The sequence below is a fragment of the Chiloscyllium plagiosum genome, unplaced genomic scaffold, assembly GCF_037043375.1.
Source record: "Chiloscyllium plagiosum isolate Xiang-an unplaced genomic scaffold, Cpla_swu_hap1 HiC_scaffold_43, whole genome shotgun sequence".
In the NCBI taxonomy this organism is placed as follows: Eukaryota; Metazoa; Chordata; class Chondrichthyes; order Orectolobiformes; family Hemiscylliidae; genus Chiloscyllium; species Chiloscyllium plagiosum.
Window position 1 is genome coordinate 18,558,015 of NW_028270181.1, and position 19,479 is coordinate 18,577,493.

At 43.3% G+C, this 19,479-nt stretch overlaps 1 protein-coding gene across 1 annotated transcript in view; it reads right to left on the reverse strand.

Moving 5' to 3' along the window:
• The window catches only part of comtd1b (catechol-O-methyltransferase domain containing 1b), a 39,741-nt gene extending 20,698 nt beyond the window's left edge, over positions 1 to 19,043 (reverse strand). Inside the window, exons 1-4 of the mRNA XM_043678884.2 lie at positions 18,828 to 19,043; positions 15,070 to 15,206; positions 13,126 to 13,231; positions 11,643 to 11,761 (exon numbers count right to left, since the gene is read on the reverse strand). Coding sequence (XP_043534819.1) covers positions 11,643 to 11,761; positions 13,126 to 13,231; positions 15,070 to 15,206; positions 18,828 to 18,903 — 438 coding nt within the window. The 5' untranslated portion in view covers positions 18,904 to 19,043. The remainder of the gene's footprint in view (positions 1 to 11,642; positions 11,762 to 13,125; positions 13,232 to 15,069; positions 15,207 to 18,827) is intronic.
• Positions 19,044 to 19,479: the final 436 nt, after the last annotated feature.

Here is a 19,479-nt window from a genome sequence, read left to right on the forward strand (position 1 = left end):
TTGGAGGAAAAAAAATGTTAGAACAACAGCACTTTTAGAAGGGAGAGGGATGACAAAGGCACGACATGAGTCAAGATTAGTGTGGTACTGAAAATGTGCAGCAGGTCAGCCAGCATCCGAAGATGGTCAGTGCAAGAGAGAGCAAGAGCAAGAGCATTGAAACTTTACAGTTACTCCCTTTGCTGTTTGATTTCATGGATCGCTGGACATCGGAGTGCATCTAGGAAAATTAACAAACAGTGAAATTCACAACTGATCTTAGAGGAACCTGTTTGGGAGAGGTCACAGCACAGAAACAGATAAGTGAATAGCTTTAAGTGTGACCTTACAGTAAGTCTGCATTAGTGTGTACAGTGGGTTCTTTCTTGATTATATGTTTTATTGAGATATGTCGCTTGATTAAACTTAAAATAGTTAGCCTGGAGCAGTGATTTGTAGAGGAATAAGACACTGCTACTTTCTGGGTCTGTAGATTGAAAGAAGCAAAAATTGCCTTTAGTAGAGTGATATGCTCTTTTTGTCAGATGTGGGAGTTCAGGGAGCGTTTACAAGTTTCTGAGGATTATATCTGCAATAAATGCTGTTGGTTGCGAATCCTATCATATCGAATGGATCGATTGGAGAAACAGTTAGAGGCAATGAGGAATTTACAAGATCAAAGAGGGTGAGATGGATGGCAGTTATAGGAAGGGAGAAAAGTTGCAGATACAGTCAGGTAGATAGGTTAACTCCAGGAAAGGTTAGAGAGTTAGGCAGGTAGTGCAGGAATCTTCTGTGTCTATCCCCATTTCAAATAAGTATACTGTTTTGGAAAATGAAGGGTGTGATGGATTCCCGGGGGAATGTTGCATGAACAGCCAAATTTCTGGTATCGAGACTGGCTCTAATGCAACAAAAGTTACGTCGGGTTCCAAGAGATCAATTGTGTTAGGGGACTCTCTAGTCCCAGGCACAAACAGATGTTTCTGTTGTCAGCAGCAAAAAATCAGAACAGTGTGTTGCCTCCCTGGTGCCAGGATCAAGGATATCTCAGAGAGAGTGCAGAATGTTCTCAAGGGGAGAGGGCCAAGCAGGAGGTCATTGTACACATTGGAACCAATAACATAGGAAGGAAAAAGGATGAGGTTCTGAAGGGAGAACATACAATGTCAGGCAGGAACTTAAAAAGGAGGTCCTCAAGTGTAGTAATATCTGGATTATTCCCGATGCTGCGAGCGAGGGCAGGAATAGAAGGATAGAGGAGATGAATGCATGAGCTAGTGTATGGGAAAAGGATTCACATTTTTGGATCACTGGAATCTCTTCCTGTACAAGGAGGATAGATTACACCTGAATTGGAAGGGGACTGGCAGGGAGATTTGCTAGAGCTGCTCAGGGGGAGGGGGGGAAATTGGGACCCAGGGAGATAGTGAGGAAAAACATCAACCTGAGACTGGTACAGTGGAGAACAGAAGTGAGTCAAACAGTCAGGGTAGGCAGAGACAAAGCAGAGAACAAGGTAGGACTGATAAATTAAACTGCATTTATTTCAATGCAAGAGGCCTAACAGGGAATGCAGATGAACTCAAGGCCTGCTTAGGAACATGGAACTGAGATAATCACAGCAATTACAGAAACATGGCTCAGGGATGGACAGGACTGGCAGCTTCATGTTCCAGGATACAACTGCTACAGGAAGGACAAAGGGAGGCAAGAAAGGAGGGGAGTGGCATTTTTGATAAGGGATAGCATTATAACTGTACTGAGGGAGGATATTCTTGGAAATACTTCCACGGAAGTTATTTGGGTGGAACTGAGAAATAAGAAAGGGATGATCACCTTATTGGGATTGTATTACAGACCCCCTCATAATCAGAGGGAAATTGAGAAACAAATTTGTAAGGAGATTTCAGTTAGCTGTAAGAATAATAAGGTCATTATGGTCAGGGATTTTAACTTTCCAAACATAGACTGGGACTGCCATAGTATTAAGGATTTAGATGGAGAGGAATTTGTTAAATGAGTACAAGAAAATTTTCCAATTCAGTATGTGAATGTATCTATTAGAGAAGGTGCAAAGCTTGAAACTTTCTTCAGAAATGAGGCACGGCAGGTGACTGAGGTGTCAGTGAGGGAGCACTTTGGGGTCAGCGACCATAATTCTATTAGTTTTAAAATAGTGATGGAAAAGGATAGACCAGATCTAAAAGTTGAAGTTCTAAACTGGAGAAAGGCCAATTTTGACGGTATTAGGCAAGAACTTTCAAAAGCTGGTTGGGGGCAGATGTTCACAGGTAAAGAGATGGCTGGAAAATGGGAAGCCTTCAGAAATGAGATAACAAGAATCCAGAGAAAGTATATTCCTGTTACGGTGAAAGGAAAGGCTGGTAGGTATAGGGAATGCTGAATGACTAAAGAAATTGAGGGTTTGGTTAAGAAAAAGAAGGAAGCATATGTCCGGTATAGACAGGATAGATCGAGTGAATCCTTAGAAGAGTATAAAGGCAGTGGAGTATACTTAAGAGGGAAATCAGGAGGGCAAATAGGGGACATGAGATAGTTTTTTCAAATAGGGTTAAGGAGAATCCAAAGAAATTTTACAAATACATTAAGGTCAAAGAGTAGTTAGGGAGAGAATAGGACCCCTCAAAGATCAGCAAGGCAGCCGATGTGTGAAACCACAGGAGATGGGGAGTATTTTGTATCAGTGTTTACTGTGGGAAAGGACATGGAAGATATAGAATGTGGGGAAATAGATTGTGACATCTTGGAAAATGCCCATATTACAGAGGAAGAGGTGCTGGATGTCTTGAAATGCATAAAAGTAGATACATCCCCACGACCGGATCAGGTGTACCCTAGAACTCTGTGGGAAGCCAGAGAAGTGATTGCTGGGCTCCTTGCCGAGATATTTGTATCATCAATAGTCACAGGTGAGGTGCCAGAAGACTGGAGGTTGGCTAATGTGGTGCCGCTGTTTAAGAAAGGTGGTAAGGACAAGACAGGGAACTATAGACCAGTGAGCCTGACGTCAGTGGTGGGCAAGTTGTTGGAGGGAATCCTGAGGGACAGGACGTACATGTATTTTGAAAGGCAAGGACTGACTAAGAATGGCCAACATGGCTTTGTGCATAGGAAATCATGTCTCACAGACTTAATTTTTTTGAAGAAGTAACAAAGAGGATTGATGATGGCAGAGCCGTGGACGTGATCTATATGGATTTCAATAAGGTGATCGACAAGGTTCCCCATGGGAGACTGACTAGCAAGGTTAGATCTCACGGAATACAGGGAGGACTAGCCATTTGGATACAGAACTTGCTCTAAAAAGGTGGTGATGGAGGGTTGTTTTTTCAGTCTGGAGGTCTGTGACCAGTGGAGTGCCACAAGGATCAGTGCTGGGTCCACTGCTTTTCATTTATATAAATGATTTGGATGTGAACATAAGAGGTGTAGTTAGTAAGTTTGCAGATGACAGTAAAATTGGAAGTGCAGTGTACAGCAAAGGAAGTTACCTCAGATTACAACAGGATATTGATCAGATGGGCCAATGGGTTGAGACGTGGCAGATGGAGCTTAATTTAGATAAAGGTGAGGTGCTGCATTTTGGGAAAGCAAATCTTAGCAGGACTTGTACACTAGGGAGTGCTGCTGAACAAAGAGACCTTGGAGCGCAGTGAAGGCAGCGATTGGTATGCTTTCCTTTATTGATCAAAGTATTGAGTACAGGAGTTGGGAGGTCACATTATGGCTGTACAGGACATTGGTTAGGCCACTATTGGAATATCGCATACAATTCAGGTTTCTTTCCTTTTGGAAGGATGTTGCGAAACTTGAAAGGCTTCAGAAAAGATTTACAAGGGTGTTGCTAGGGTTGGAGGGTTTGAACATAGGGAGAGGTTGAATCAATCATGAGGGGCATAGATAGGGTAAATCCAGGTCTTTTCCCTGGGGTGGGGAAGTCCAGAACTAGAGAGAGTAGAGGTTTAGGGTGAGAGGGGAAAGACATGAGAGAGACCTACAGGGCAACTTTTTCACGCAGAGGTATGTATGGAATGAACTGCCAGAGGAAGTGGTGGAGGCTGGTACAATTACAGCATTTAAAAGGCATCTGGATGGGTATATGAATAGGAAGGGTTTGCAGGGATAGGAGCTGGGTGCTGGTGGGTGGGACTAGATTTGGCTTGGGATATCTGGTCGACATGAATGAGTTCGACCGAAGGGTCTGTTTACGTGCTGTACATCTCTATGACTCTCATGAGTTCCAGGCTTAAGAAACTTGGATGCCTCACCATGACGCACTGTGCTCCTCAGTGTTTCCAATGATAGGGAGTACAGTGACTTAAATACAAACTGGTACAATCATAGGCAGCAGGCCAGGCTTTTCTTCAGCAGACTGGATCAGCTCCAGTTGTACCAAAATGAAGTCATGGGCTGACACACTGGGTGTACGCTGATCAGTTCACAGGAGCTGCGCAGTGTCCTTTGGCCCAAGTCAGTACACGAAAACTAAACTCACATTCCTCATCTGGCGAGGTTAAACAAGCGCCATCCTTTATCTGTTCCAGAGGCACAGTAGCTGGCGCTGTGAGGCAGCAGTGCTAAGGACTCAGGTTCAATTCCAACCTCAGGCGACTGTCTGTGCGCAGTTTGCATGCTCTCCCAGTATCTACATGGGTCCCCTCCGGGTGCTCCGGTTTCCTCCCAGAGTCCAAAGATGTGCAGGCCAGGTGAATTGGCCATGCTAAATTGCCCGTAGTGTTCAGCAATGTATAGGTTAGATGCATTAGTCAGGGGTAAATATAATGGGTCTGGGTGGGTTACTCTTCGGAGGGTTGGTGTGGACTTGTTGGGCCAAAGAGCTCGTTTCCACATTGTAGGGATTCTAAAATTCTGTATTCGCACGCAGTCTGCTCAGGGATACCACTCCCAGTGTTGGAATGCCCAGAGGCTGTCAAAGCCTTCAGAAGGAGGCACAGTGCAACTAAGGCAAACATGTATTGTAGAATCCCTACAGCATGAATGCAGGCCATTCGGCCCATCGGGTCCACACTGACCCTCTGAAGATGAGGAAACTGGTGAAATCCACTTCGATTCAGTGTGGTGAAGGAAACCGGAGCACCCGGAGGAAAATTACGCTGACACAGGGAAAACATGAAAACTCCACACAGAGTTGCTCAAGGCTGGAATCGAACCTGGGTCTCTGATGCTGCGAGGCAGCAATGCCACCCTCAACACCTTAGATGAATGTAGGTGAGTTAACTCCTGCTATCATAAGTTTTTTTTTAAATGTGTCTATGCTAGCATATCCCTTCCAAGAGCACCCCAATGTACCTTCACATCCTCCGAACACTCGCCCTGCCAACAACTCAACTTCAGTTTATGAACTCCAGTCTACGTTCCACCTCTAACTCACGAACCGTGATCCAGACCACATCATCCAAAGCCTCAATCTGACCAATATCCACCCCACCCTGCCCCATCCCCTCACACCCAATCAGCTCAAAACTAAATTTCTGGTCATAATCTTTAATCAAAGAAACACAGCAAGTCACCAGAAAGATTGAGAACAGGCCAAGAGAAAGGAAGAGAGACAGGCCCTTCCTTCATTTTCAATTAATTTTATTTCTCAATTAAGTTTTTTTTTAAGTAGATGATGTCCAGAATGAAATTGGAGTATTTGAAAAATGATCAAGCACTGTTTAGAAATAATCTTGTTTCAATCTCTGACTGTATTGGCCATTACAAATCTCTCCAGACAAGGTAATGCTGTAAAAGCTGATCAACAACAATGTGAAATTCAACAAAACGCGTGACTGAACGTTAAGCTTTTGAAAGCTCTCATTTCATTAACACACGGCAGGTCAGAGAAAGAATAAATCAGAATCAACCTCAAAACATGGGCCTCTCTTCCAAAAATGTAGGAACTGAAGTAATCTGAAACAACGTGACTACATCAATACACCAAATCAATTCACACCGTCCGCTCTCACTCCTTAGAAAGATGGGTTTACTGATAAATCAGAATATATGCTTTGTGGAACACGTCAATACTTTCTGTCCCCTCCCCCTGCACAGAGTGCAGCGAAAGCAGTTGTTCTTGCCCAGAGTCTGGTCTGAACTCAATGTAAGCCAGAAATGTCAGCAGCTCAGCTACTGCAGGGCCAGCAGATGTGGGCAATGGCAGGCAACGTTCTGCAGAAAGTCAACAGCTCCTCTCAGGAGCCATCATTGCTTCACCTCACAGCATAAGCGACCTAGGTAAAGCACATTCCCAGTACTAGAGGATTTCCTGCCTTTGGTTTAGGGAGGCTGAGGAATCCTTGTTGTTTGTCAGCTGGACTCAGGCCAATAGAACCAGGGAGAGTGCGTGTGTGGACGGACTGGATGTTGGATTAAAGGGAACTTGAGGTCATGAGGAGAGAGAGGCCTGAGAGAGTGTGGGCAGAGATGGACACAGGAAATGGAATGCTGCAGTCTCAATATTTTACACATTTTATTCCTAGGATCACAGTAATCCACTCGTCAAAATTCATTTTAAACCATGCAATATGTGGTAGAATCATGTGAAGTATTTCTTGATGTTGAAAGCAAAACAAAAATCACATTTTCCCCACAAAGTTCCAGACATCAAGAGGAGATTCACAACAGCACAAGGCCTATTCATGGTGATCTTCACTTGTTACAACTTGATCAAACGTTGTTAGCCTCACGTTGTTTCCTATTCTACCACAGAGAATCACAGAATCCCTTGTGGGGAGAAAATGGCTATTCAGCCCATCGAGTCTGCACCAACCCTCCGAACAGCATACCACCCAGCCCCCAGCCCCAGCACCTTATCCCTATAACCCCACATTTTACCATTACTAATCCACCTAGTCTGCAAAACCCAGAACACTAGGGGGCAATTTAGGACAGCCAATTCACCTAACCTATACATCTTTGGACTGTGGGAGGAAACCCGCGCAGACACAGGGAGAATGTGAAAACTTCACATAGACAGACAAGGGTGGAATTGAACCAGGGTCCGTGGTGCTGAGAGGCAGCAGTGCTAACCACTAAGCCACTATGCCATCCTTTAGATTAGATTCCCTACAGTATAGAATCAGGCCATTTGGCCCAACAAGTGCACACCGACCCTCCGAACAGTAGGGTCAAACCTGGGGCCCTGGCGCTGTGAGGCTGCAGTGCTAACCATTGAGACACTGTGCCACCCGTAATGGGCAGAAACTAGACATGGAGGATTCCTGACATGAGAGTCAGAGTGGGTATCGGGCAACACCAGCTCGCTACGTGGACACCCAACACCAACGTTTTGGGGCATGCTTCAGGCAGTGGTGGCATGCACCCCACATCCACAGACATTGGCATCTGAGAAGTGCCACCCCCTCCACACAATCATGGCACAAACTCTGATCCACCTATAGTAGACTGCTGCACTTTAATGTTGCACACCAGCAACTCTCAGCGCCCTTTATTCCAATAACCAGTCACAGTTAATATCGGACATACTCCTGTTTTACATGCATAGTATGTTTTCCTGCAAGTCTATACAAATGATTTTGAATTCAAGTTTATGATCAAGCAATTCTTTCCACCTCACTCCCTCCTTTTCCTTGTATCACTAACATCACCATCCCCCCACCCCATCAAAATTGACACCAAATGGTGACGTGGTCCCACAGAGTGATGGCTAGAGCTCAGTCAGCATGTACCCTGGCTCAGATAACTCTCCACTAATCTGACACAGGGCATTTGTATTCCACCACCACGATGTAATCTGGGGGACAGTGTTGTATTAATCTGGTCTCACAGCAAAGCAGTGACAGCGAGGACAAGGGTCATGAGATATAGCAGATCAAGGTTAGAGACTTTCAACGAAGCAGTCAGCCAGTAGGAAGTCCGACAGCCTCCGGTTTAGGTGTTAACTGTACATCACACACTTAATTGCGCCACCCTAACCTCAGGGGAAAAAGGATCAGTGACTTTCCAGGTTTGCATTCCCAGAGCTTTCACAGTTCAACTTGCTGCAAGGTATTGTCGAGATTAAATAAACACTGGCAGGCTGGTAACTCTGTCGTTTCAAGTAGAAAGAGTGTGTCTTTGTTTTGATTCATTCACGGAATGTGGGAGCCTCTGGCTAGGCCAGCATTTATTGCCCAGTGGGTGGTTAAGAGTTAACCACATTACTGTGGGTCTGGAGTCATGTGTAGGCCAGATCAGATAAGGATTGCAGTTTCCTTCCTTAAAAAAGGACATTAGTGAACCAGATGGATTCTTCCAACAATGGGTTCATTGGGTCACTGACTCTTGATTCTGGAGCCAGCCATTCCACCATCTGTCATGATGGGATTTGAACCCGGGTCCCCAGAATATTACTTGGGTCGCTGGATAAAAGGTCCAGTGATAATACCACTAGGCCACCGCCTCCCCAGTGGGTATTGTCAAAGCTCAGAGGACCTTCACCTCAGCTCTTGGCTGGCCACAGCTGACTCGGCTTCTGGGAGTGACACCTTGCAGGTTTCTCCCGGTTCTACTGATCTTATCAACTTCCTGCATCAACAATGAAGTCCAGAACATCATTCATCACTGAATACCGAAGATAGCCAAGGCAGCTGCCTCATTGCTGGTGTTTCCTCAAGGCAGAGATACGGATCTAGTTTATCTGCTCCTGCTTTAGTCCCTCACTCTTGTTCCCACTTCCCTCAAACTCTCAAGCTAGGGTCCTGTATATCGGTGTCTCTGTCGCTCAGTGAATGGTGTCTAGGATGTGTGGCAATGACCTGGAGTGCTGTTCCTTTTTAACAAGAGTTCAGTTCTTTGCTTCATTCATACTCATGTTAGTTCTAGGAATGTGATCCCTATGTAACAATGATGATGATTATGCGTTAAAACAAAGAGTACTTCATAGAATCAGATTCATACAGCACAGAAAATCACCCCAAATATCAGTGGCTCTTTTGAAGAGCTATTCTTGTTTATATCCCTGCAATTTGCTCCTTCCTTCAACTACTTGTCTGATTTTCAGTTTGAAACCTGCTACCGAATTTATCCAGACCACTCCATCAGGCGCTGCACTGCAGATCGTAACGACATGCTACATAAAGAGGATTCCCATCTCGTCTCTGACCCTTTGGCTGTACAATGCCTTTTCAGAAAGCTAGAGATTGTGAAAGGTTCTGTATCAATGCATGTGACTGATGATAACATTTTTAATTAGCGTCAGAAAGCCCCAAGATGCTTCAGAGGAGCAGTTACCAAAAATAAAACTGAGTCAGTCAAGATGATGCTAGCTCAAGTCAAAAGTTTGGTCAAAGAGGTAGGTTTTAAGAAACGTTTTAAAACGAGGAAAGAGAAACTGAGGGATTAAGTGAGAGAATTTCAGAGTTTAGGGCCTGGACAGCGGAAGGTACGGGCAGGAGTCTGTGCATAAACTTTGACGTACAGAAGGGTCTAAAACTGGAGGAGGAGAACAGGGATAAATCCAATTCATTCCCCCCTCGGGATTCCCAGCTTCAGAAAGTTATTGAACATACTGGACATCACAAAGAGCATTGTTACTAGAGACTGAATTGTTAACAGACCACTCACTGTCTCAAAGTCAAAATTGGATGTGATCATGGAGAATAATCACTTGATACTGGCATATGTCTAACAGAAAAAGAAAACTCTGCCAGTGCACATTTTTAGCCACCAAATATAAATATGGCCAAGAAACAGAGGAGGAGCAATGCTGCAGATAAATGTTCATGGAAGGGAAAGGTCACTCTGCGACAATGGAATCTACATCACAAAAAGCTTTCCACAAGCAGTTTAAACCATACCCAGGATTTCAGGAGTCATTGCTGCTCATGGAAAATATGCAGAAATTTTTTTTTTTTCCTCATCTGCTTTCAGTAGAATACTAGTATCAGCAGCACACCTTACCCATGATGACGACTGAAGCTTGTGAGCACAATTCAGGATATTAAACCCATGATTATCAGTGATTCAGGACACTAATCCTGCACCAGTCAGTTAACATATTCAACCTCAAATTCATTACCTCCCTCCTTTCATTCTGTAGTGCTGCATCTCCCAGACCTGAAAAACCAGCTCAGGGCCACACTCTCCCAGACTTGAAAACACCAATCACCCCCTCACCTACCACCTTCCCAGCTATCTTCCCCACCCACCTCCCCACTCCTAATTATCTCTCAGCCCCCTTCCACCTTCTTCCCCCACATTCCTGATGAAGGGCTTATGCCCGAAACATCAGCTCTCCTGCTCCTTGGATGCTGCCTGACCTGCTGTGCTTTTCCTGCGCCACCCTTTTTGACATTGCATCATTTTTCTGCCAGTTTATGAAGAGTCTACATCCTCTTTCTTCTTTTTGTTTCACAGGTTTTCACCTGTGTGAGATTTTCTAGCCTCTTTTGGGATTTTCTCTCCACATTGAAAACCCAGTTGGACTTCGCCCTAAACGTGTCCAAAACAGCACGACACCCCTTTGCAGGAACCCGAGAGAGCATTTCCATATGTTTTATTCAGTTTAAGTCATGACCAAGCAGATGGAACAAATGGGCCATGACCAGCTGCTGTATTGGACTCTCTCTCCTATCCAATTACTCACTGGAGCCTCCTGCGAAGATGGGTAAACTTTTTTTTTAAAAAAAGCCCTTCATTTCTGAAGACGATGGAGAAGCACTGCTTAACTCTGCTGCCTCTCAGTCAATTTGGGGCACACACTGAATTGAGAGTCACTCACTGCACATTTCAAGCAACAAAATGTTGTTTATGGAACTGCAGCTACCCCTCACATGGCTCCAAAATGACAATCTCGTAGGAACAGCACAACTCACAGCACTGGGAGTGCTGCTCATTTAGCTAGGAACACTCTAGCTGACGGACATCATTATCGTAGAGACATAGCGTGACTTACTGTACCAGCTGCAGTTTTAAAAACTTCAATTCCTGTTTTGAAGTTTGTTTAAAGGGAGGGTTCACATGAGTGATTACAATTTAATTGTTGCTCAGACATGAATTAATCCTATTAACAATTGCCAGTCACATAATACTCCTCCCTCAATAATCATTTTCAAAGCCTATACTAGAGTCATCAGAAGGTTAGTAGAATGGAGTTTGATTTTGAATGCTGTCGATCCAACATGTTACAGATTGCTTTAGCTGCAGTTGTGAAGTTTGCCAAAACGGGAGCAGGGTTTCCAGAGTAGGACATTGAAACTGGATTAGCCTGAAGCTGCCTCGGCGAGATGGAAACTCTCCATAAAAAGGATTTTTGCTTTCAGCTGTGAAGTTACAGACCATCAACCAGGCAGGGAAAAGTCTCCCAAGAAAGAGCTGAATTATTATAATAACATTGAGTTAACACAGCACGGTGGAGGTATGCACTGTACTAAGTGGCCACTTATTTAAAAGGCTTTCGGAGATCATTGGAAATAGAGGTAAGTAATACTTAATGTATCACTGAGTAGGACATGCTTGAAGGGCTGAATGGCCTACGCCTCATTCAAGATGTTTCCTCCAAAAGGATTAAAAGTTTCATTTTTGGGGATACATTCATAAGGATAATTGTCAGCACAAAATCTAATGAGCCAACACACACCCTACAGTTAACCTGATCAATCATACTGAGCAGTGCTCACACAGGAATCACTCCTCACCTCCTTCCAGTATGGTATCCCAATATTGGCATATTCCTGGCTGATATCACAGGCAATGACTTTCCCATCATCGGGTATTGCAAGTGCCATGTTCAAGGTGTTATATCCAGTGTAGACACCTGAAGAAACAAAACAAGCCAGATATCAGGTAGCGAAACAAAACAGCAGCTTTACTAAAGATCTGTTGGTAGAATCTGATATGTCTCTTGTACAAGAACGCCACAAAGTTAAAAATCAGACAATACCAGGTTATAGTCCAACAGGTTTATTTGGAAGCACTAGCTTTTGGAGTGGATCTTCATCATTCATACTCTATAACCATATAAATATATGCATAACTTGTACAGACTCCATTCCACTGGAGGTCAGAATTACATGGTCCTCATCAACAAATCCTGGCCCATTCCCTTCTGTTGCTTTCCACAACCTTACGGCTCTTCCCATACACTCCTATTCCCTGACTCTCGCATCCTGGACACTTCTGACCCCCTACTCTCCCCCTTAAACCTTCCTGACTAGGATATCTGCTATGGTTCAAAGGTAGCATTCCTGCCTCTGTGACAGTATCTGTTTAAGTCTCTACCTCAAATCTAGGCAGATACTCCAACGAAGTACAGAGAGTGTTCTATGTTCTATTGTATGGTCTTTAACATAAACCTTTAAACTAAGGCCCTACGTACCCTCTCAAATGGACTTAAGTGCCTCTTATTTTGAAGAGCAGTGCAGTTCTGCTCAGTGTCTAAATCAATATTTATCCCCGAATAAATCGCTCATCCAGCTGTAACTCTGCTCTTTGTGGGAGCTTGCTGTGTGCAAATCAGCTCTCACATTTCCTGCATTACAACAGTGATTGTGCTTCATATGGAGTTATTAAATTAAGGCACTATATGAATGCAATTCTTTTCACTTCTACCGAACCCTTTTAGCACCTTCACAAAACCCAGTCTTGATCAAACATTACCATCCTAATAAATCTTTACCAGCAGTTGCCTTTCTCTCCCGTGAACCACTGGGAGATTCCTCCAGTTAAAATCACTTGATATGGACTGCAGCTGGCTTCTGAGGAGCTAACTCAACAAGGGGCCATCAGGTTTCTCTACAACAGGTTGTACAGAATCGAATGAGAATCACATTCCTATCATTCTAAACTATCCAGAGCCAATGACTGTCAGGTTCATAAGCAAATAAATAACATTTGATCAAATACAACTGTTGATCATACATTTTGAGTATTACATAACTTTAACTATTGCAAACCACTTGGACAAAGTTACATTTTTATTGACTATTAGGAGCCCTTGGATGCTCATGGTTAATCTAAGATGTATTTTCACAGTTTGTGTTGCTGATAGTAAAGCATGAGTGACTCTTCCATTAGCGCATTGTTCTATACGAATAATTCTTGGTTCATTAGTATTGACTTCCACATGAGCAGGTTTACAAATGAAATGCAAAATATGGGTTCTGGTGGACGTTTACTTACCTATTTCGAGCACATTCTTTGCTTTGATAAGCTTTGCCAGATTGCCCATGAATTGAGCCTGTTCACAAGCCACCAACATCATGCACATTCGATCCTGGAGAGTACGCTGAAGAGGAATTTTACAAACAAAAAAGTAGTGAGAAAGAGACTTCCGAATACATTGTTTTTTTAAGGAACAGGGGTAGGCCATTCAGCCCCTTGAGCATATTCCACCGTTTAGTGAAGTCATCGCCAATCTGTGGACATACTTTGGCCCATACCCCTTAATAACTATGCTTAACAAAAAAAATTTAGCTCTAAATGACTTCTGAAGAGTGATCTAGACTCAAAACATTAGCTTGCTTTCTCTCCTGATCAATATCAATGAACCTCCAAAGAATCTGATATTGTCACAGTCACTATGACAGGGATTAGAATTTTTTTTGTACAGAATATCTGACATGTTGAGAATTGTCTCAGGGCACTGCCACAACCCTGTTTCCAAGATGGAAGCTACAAATTTCAGCTGGATCATTCACTGGGGACATATGGCTCACAATGAAGCCTTCAGATGTTTCTGGAGACAAGACTTCTTGACTAAATGTATTGCTGAAACAAAGGCTGAGAAATTAAACTCTGTATACTATGACACAGATCATACTCACTACCTACATCAAGGGGAACCTAACATTGGACCATTGAAACATTCTGTAAAAAATGGACTGACCCACCGTGGGCAAACAGTTAGGTTTTTATACTGAAAAACACTTCCTATAAGCAGCCCTGACATAAGTGGAGGGTTTTTTTGTGACGGAAAGAGGAAAAGCCACCTCCAGGATAAAATTCCCTCTTTCATTGAAAGGGGTACCTAGATTGGCAGAAGTTATAGAATCATATAATCCATAAGTGTGGAAGCAGGCCATTTGGCCCATCGAGTTCACACCAATCCTCTGAACAGCATCATTCGCAGGCCCACTCAATTTCTGTAACCTTGCATTTCCCATCACTAATCCACCTAGCCTGCACCTCCCTGGACACTATGGGCAATTTAGCATGGCCAATCCACCTAATCATGGAGACAAGGTACAAACCCCACACAGAATCACCAGAGGGTGGAATCAAACCTGGGCCCCTGGTACTGTGAGCCAGCAGTGCTACCCACTGAGCCACTGTGCCGTGCACCCTCAGTGATAAGCCCAGACAGAAAAACAGTTGTAGCTGCTTTACAGCTAACCAGTTGAATGCATTACGAAAATTTATCAAAGGGGTGTGAGACAGAAAACCAATCTGAATTAATCAAAGGTGTTTTGAGTATGCATTTAGACTGTGACTGATTATCAGACTGACGCAATCCAGTTCTTTAATGAGTCCAACAAACATTTTCCAGCTGCAATTTAGAAACTTGGAATCTCTGTTTTCAATTGTTCACTTTGCTTTACAAAATTCAAACTGCGTTTTCATGTAATGTAATCTTTTACAAAATGTGGAAGTCTACTATACAACTATCTCCAGAAACATCACTGTTCAATTCATAAGTCCTTCAAAGAACCAGGAGTGACCTTTTCAATTCCACCTCTCCCACACTGTATGTAGTGTTTGCCTGCGTGATGATGAGTATGTGTTTATTATAGAATTTGGGATAGCTTTTACTGTTAAAACAAGTTTGATACTTCACTTGAATACTTCAGTAAACTCACTTTAATTCTGAATATCAGAAGGAGATCTGTCTGGCACGCTCTTCATATTTATCTCATGTTCAAGTGCAAACTGAATCAACATTTCAAATCTCTGTTACACCTATCATCAGGAAAGTGTGGAATTTACTTTTTCCCCTGAACTTGGTTGTCTAAGTTCACTAAATTTACTTTCTACATTCAGCTCTCAGTTCTTTTAATTGTGGTTAAGCTATGTTCTGAGCTTTGCATTAAATCTCACGGAATAGTTATCGGCAATTAACTCACTGACCATCCTTAGCTTCTTCAGGATTGGATGCTCTCGGAGAGAATTCTGTAGAACGTAATCCATTAAAGGGTCTCCTTTTGCACCACTGTGGCTCTTAAAGGTTCTTAAAAGTGAATAACGGCGTGAGAACAACTTTCTCCCTATGAATGAAAGTCAAATGGTTAACTAATCAGGTTGCTCCAATTCTTTCATAAATCTATCAGATTAGATTAGATTCCCTACAGTATGGAAACATTTGGCCCAACAAGTCCACACCAACCCTCCGAAGAGTAACCCACCCAGACCCATTTCCCTCTGACTAATGCACCGAGCGTAATGGGCAATTTAGCACGGCCAATTCACCTGACCGGCACATCTGAATATAGCGGGTGAATTTTTCCAAAAATCTTTGGATGCTGGAGAAGTACCGGAGGATTGGAAAATTGCCAATCTGCCAAAAAGCAGTTAGCTTATAGACCAATTAACCCGACATCTATTGCTGAAAAAATGTTGGAATCAATTATTGAGATGGTAGTAGCAGGACATTTGGAAAATCATAAACTAATCAAGCAGAGTCAGCACAGCTTCATGAAAAGAAAGATGTCGGACTAATTTGTTGGGGGTTTTGGAGGACAGCTCAACCAAAGTGGATAGTGGATGTGGTGTATTTGGACTTCCTGATGTGGTTTGACAAGGCACCTCACAAAATATGATGTTGGAGGCAATATATTGGCATGCTTAGAGAATTGCCGACTGGACAGGAAATAGTGAATGGAGATAAAGGGTTCTTTTTCAGGTTGGCGACATCTAAGCAGTGGGGTTCCAGTGGAATCAATACTGGGACTGCAACTGTTTACATAACCGTTTATAAATTAATGATTTTGGAGGAAGGAAGTGACCGTGCTGTGGCAAAACTTGCAGATGACAAAAATAGATGGAAAGGCAAGTTGTGAGAGGCATACAAGCAGTTTAGAGGGATATTGCTAGGTTAAGTAATTGGGTAAAAAGTTAGCAAATGTAGTACAGTGTGAGGAAATGGGGAGTTGTTCAAATTGGAAGGGACAACAAAAGAACTGACGGCTAATGAAGTATCGGCTTTTATTTCAAGGCATTTGGAGTTTAAAAATAGGGATGTTTTTACTGCAACTGTGCAAAGTGCAGAACACATCGGGGCAGTTTTAGTCCCCTTATTTCAGGAAAGATATCGTTTCATTGGAGGCATTTCACTGAGGGTTCACTGGAATGATTCCTGATTTGGAGAAATTGCCTTATGAGCAAAGGCTATACAGGTTGGCACTCTACTCACTGGAGTTTTGAAAAAGGAGAGGTGATCTCATTGAAATAGACAGGATTCTTATTGGGCTTGACAGGGTCAGTGCTGAGAAGATGCTTCCCCCTCATGAGACAGTCTAGGACCAGAGGAGACAGTCTCAGAATAAAGGGACGACAATTTAAGATTGAGAGGAGGAGGAATTTCTTCTCTGAAAGGGTTGTCTCTCTTTGGAACTCCTTGCTACAGAGAGTTATGGGAGCAGAGTCCTTAGATATATTAACGCTATTGGAAATGTGCTATGAAACTTGAAAGGGTTCAGAAAAGATTTACAAGGATGTTGCCAGGGTTGGAGGGTTTGAACTAAAGGGAGAGGCCGAGTAGGCTGGGGCTGTTTTCCCTGGAGTGTCGGAGGCTGAGGGGTGGGGACCTTATAGAAGTCTGTCAAATAATGAGGAGCACGGATAGAGTGAATAGCCAAGATCTTTTCCCCAGGTTAGGAGAGTCCAAAACTAGAGGGGCATTGCTTTAAGGTGAGTGGGGAAAGATTTAAAAGGGACCTAAGGGCAACTTTTTCATGCAGAGGGTGGTGCGTGTATGGTATAAGCTGCCAGAGAAAGTGGTGGAGGCTGGTACAATTACAGCATTTAAAAGGCATCTGGATGGGTATATGAATAGGAAGGATTTAGAGGGATATGGGCCAAATGCTGGGAAATGGGATTAGATTAATTTAGAATATCTGGTCAGCATGGACGAGTTGGACCGAAGGATCTGTTTCCATGCTGTACATCTCTATGACTACAGGCCAAGTTAGATAGATCCTTGATCAGTTAGGAAATCACGAGTTATAGGGAAATGGCAGAAAAGTGGACGTGTGGAATGTTGGATCAGCCATGATCTTATTGAATGGTGCAGCAAGCTCGAGGGGCCGAATGGCCTACTCCTGGTCCTATTTCTTTTAAGTCTTAAAATATTTTAATACGATGCGGGCATTTGTCCTTTGCACATTTTTGATGTTTGGACAAGAAAGAAAAAAAACTTAGGTGATGGAAAAAAAAATCATGGATACAGACAACAGGGGAACAGATAGCACCACAGAAACAGCAAACTCCAAACTCACTTTATTGAGCCATGCATCACAGGTGGTGATGGTCCAGTTTGGTCCAATCTCCCAGTAATACCTGGTTTGTGAAGAGTTTGAGATAGTTCTACTCCTCCACTCTTTCCCATTGGCCCTGCATTTTATTTCACCTGGAAAGAGTTCATCAATTTCATCTCCATTGAATCTATTTCCACCCTAGCTTCCAGGCAATTGCTTCTACATATTATCTTGTCTTTATACTTGATTCAATCTGTTAAAAGGTGCAGTTTATATGGCATTTAATCCCAGCTCTGTTGCCAATTGCTGTAACCGATGTTCTCTCTTTACTGACCATCCGCAGTTGGAAAGTTTCGTTATATAAATGATTTGGAGATGCTGGTGTTGGACTGGGGTGTATAAAGTTTAAAAAAAAACACCAGGTTATAGTCCAACAGTTATAGCACTAGCTTTCGGAGCACTGTTCCTTCATCAAGTGGTTGTGAGTCCACAACCACCTGATGAAGGAGTGTCACTCTGAAAGCTAATGTTTCCAATTAAACCTGTTGGACTATAACCTGGTGTTGTGAGATTTTTAACTTTATCATTGTATTAAAAAATTGTTATATTGTATCAAAACTTCTCAACTACAATCAAGGGTTTTAACTAAGCAGAGTCAAATATATATTCGAATAGGCACATACATTGGCTGAAATCACCGTTAACTCTGCCAGATACAATGAAATGCAAATCGAAATCAAATCATTATTATGAGGTGCATGTAGACTCTGGCCCTTAACGAGCTGTGAACCTTTCACCAACTTATGTAGTTACACAGCACGAAAACAGACCCTTCGGCCCAACTCGTCCAAAAGTACAGAAAAAAAAAGAGAAAGGATGAAACAGTTCAGGAGATGGTGTTTTGCTTCATTAATGTTTCCTCTGTTTTAACTTGGTGGGTCAGGTGGTACATTAGGTTTTGGTTTTGGACTTGGAACACAATAACGAAATGGGGAAAGTGAAATGGGAACGAGATTCCTCATCACATTGTGTAAAGTCTCACAAAGAAAAACAGGAGTTTATAATTTGTGGGCGAAGCTTCAATCCTGAGCAGACATTTATTGAACTCAGTCACTAGAGGGTTTTATATCCACGGGGACTACTTCCTCCGGCAGTGACAGCTCATTCAAAGGAACGAATTCTCAGAAGGGATTTACCATTCCCAACATTCAGGGTGCATCACAGCTCACCAGCACCCACAGAGTTTTCCAGCAGATAGACACCATAACCCCTATCCAATCTCCAAACCAAAACAGTGCGGTAAACGTAGCATTGTGCTGCTTGACCCAACTCAAAGTAAGCAGGAAAGCAGAGTCAAGGCCCGGAGCTGGGAGAGGCAGGAACGGAGAGGGAGAGGTTGCTCGAAAAGCTTACCCAGCCAGACACCAGCGCTGAAAGTCACTCCCAGGGTAGTAGCGCATAGCAGCGCATCCCTATTCCAGCTAAACATGGCCAGCAGCAGAATCGCCGCCTCTCTCGACAATCCCTCACTCTCGATGTAAGAGCAGCAGGCGAATGGCAGCAAAGCGAAATGAAGAGGGAACCCAGAGGGCAGCTTCCCAATCTGACCAGCGACATCTGTAGGTGGTTACCGCTGCTTCGTGAAATCTCCACTCACTGCCGCCTGATTAACAGCCATTCGCTGGTTCGGAAAAACATCGTGAATTAACGCCCACAGTTTGACCTTTGTACCCCCAGCGCCAGCTAGGCTTGAACAAGAACCAGCCATTCACCGCCACCTCCTTCCCTGAATAAATAAAGTTAAAAATCACATCACACCAGGTTATAGTCCAACAGGTCTATTTGAAAGTATTAGCTTTCAGATGCTACGTGATGAAGGAGCAGCGCTCCGAAAGCTAGTGCTTCCAAGTAAACCTGTTGGACTATAACCTGGTGTTGTGTGATTTTTAACTTTGCCCCAGCCCAGTCCAACACCGGCACCTCCACATCCTGAATAAATAGGTTTAACCTGGTTCAGAACCTCAAAACAGATCCAAATCTCCTTCCCAAGTAAGGTGAGGTTTAC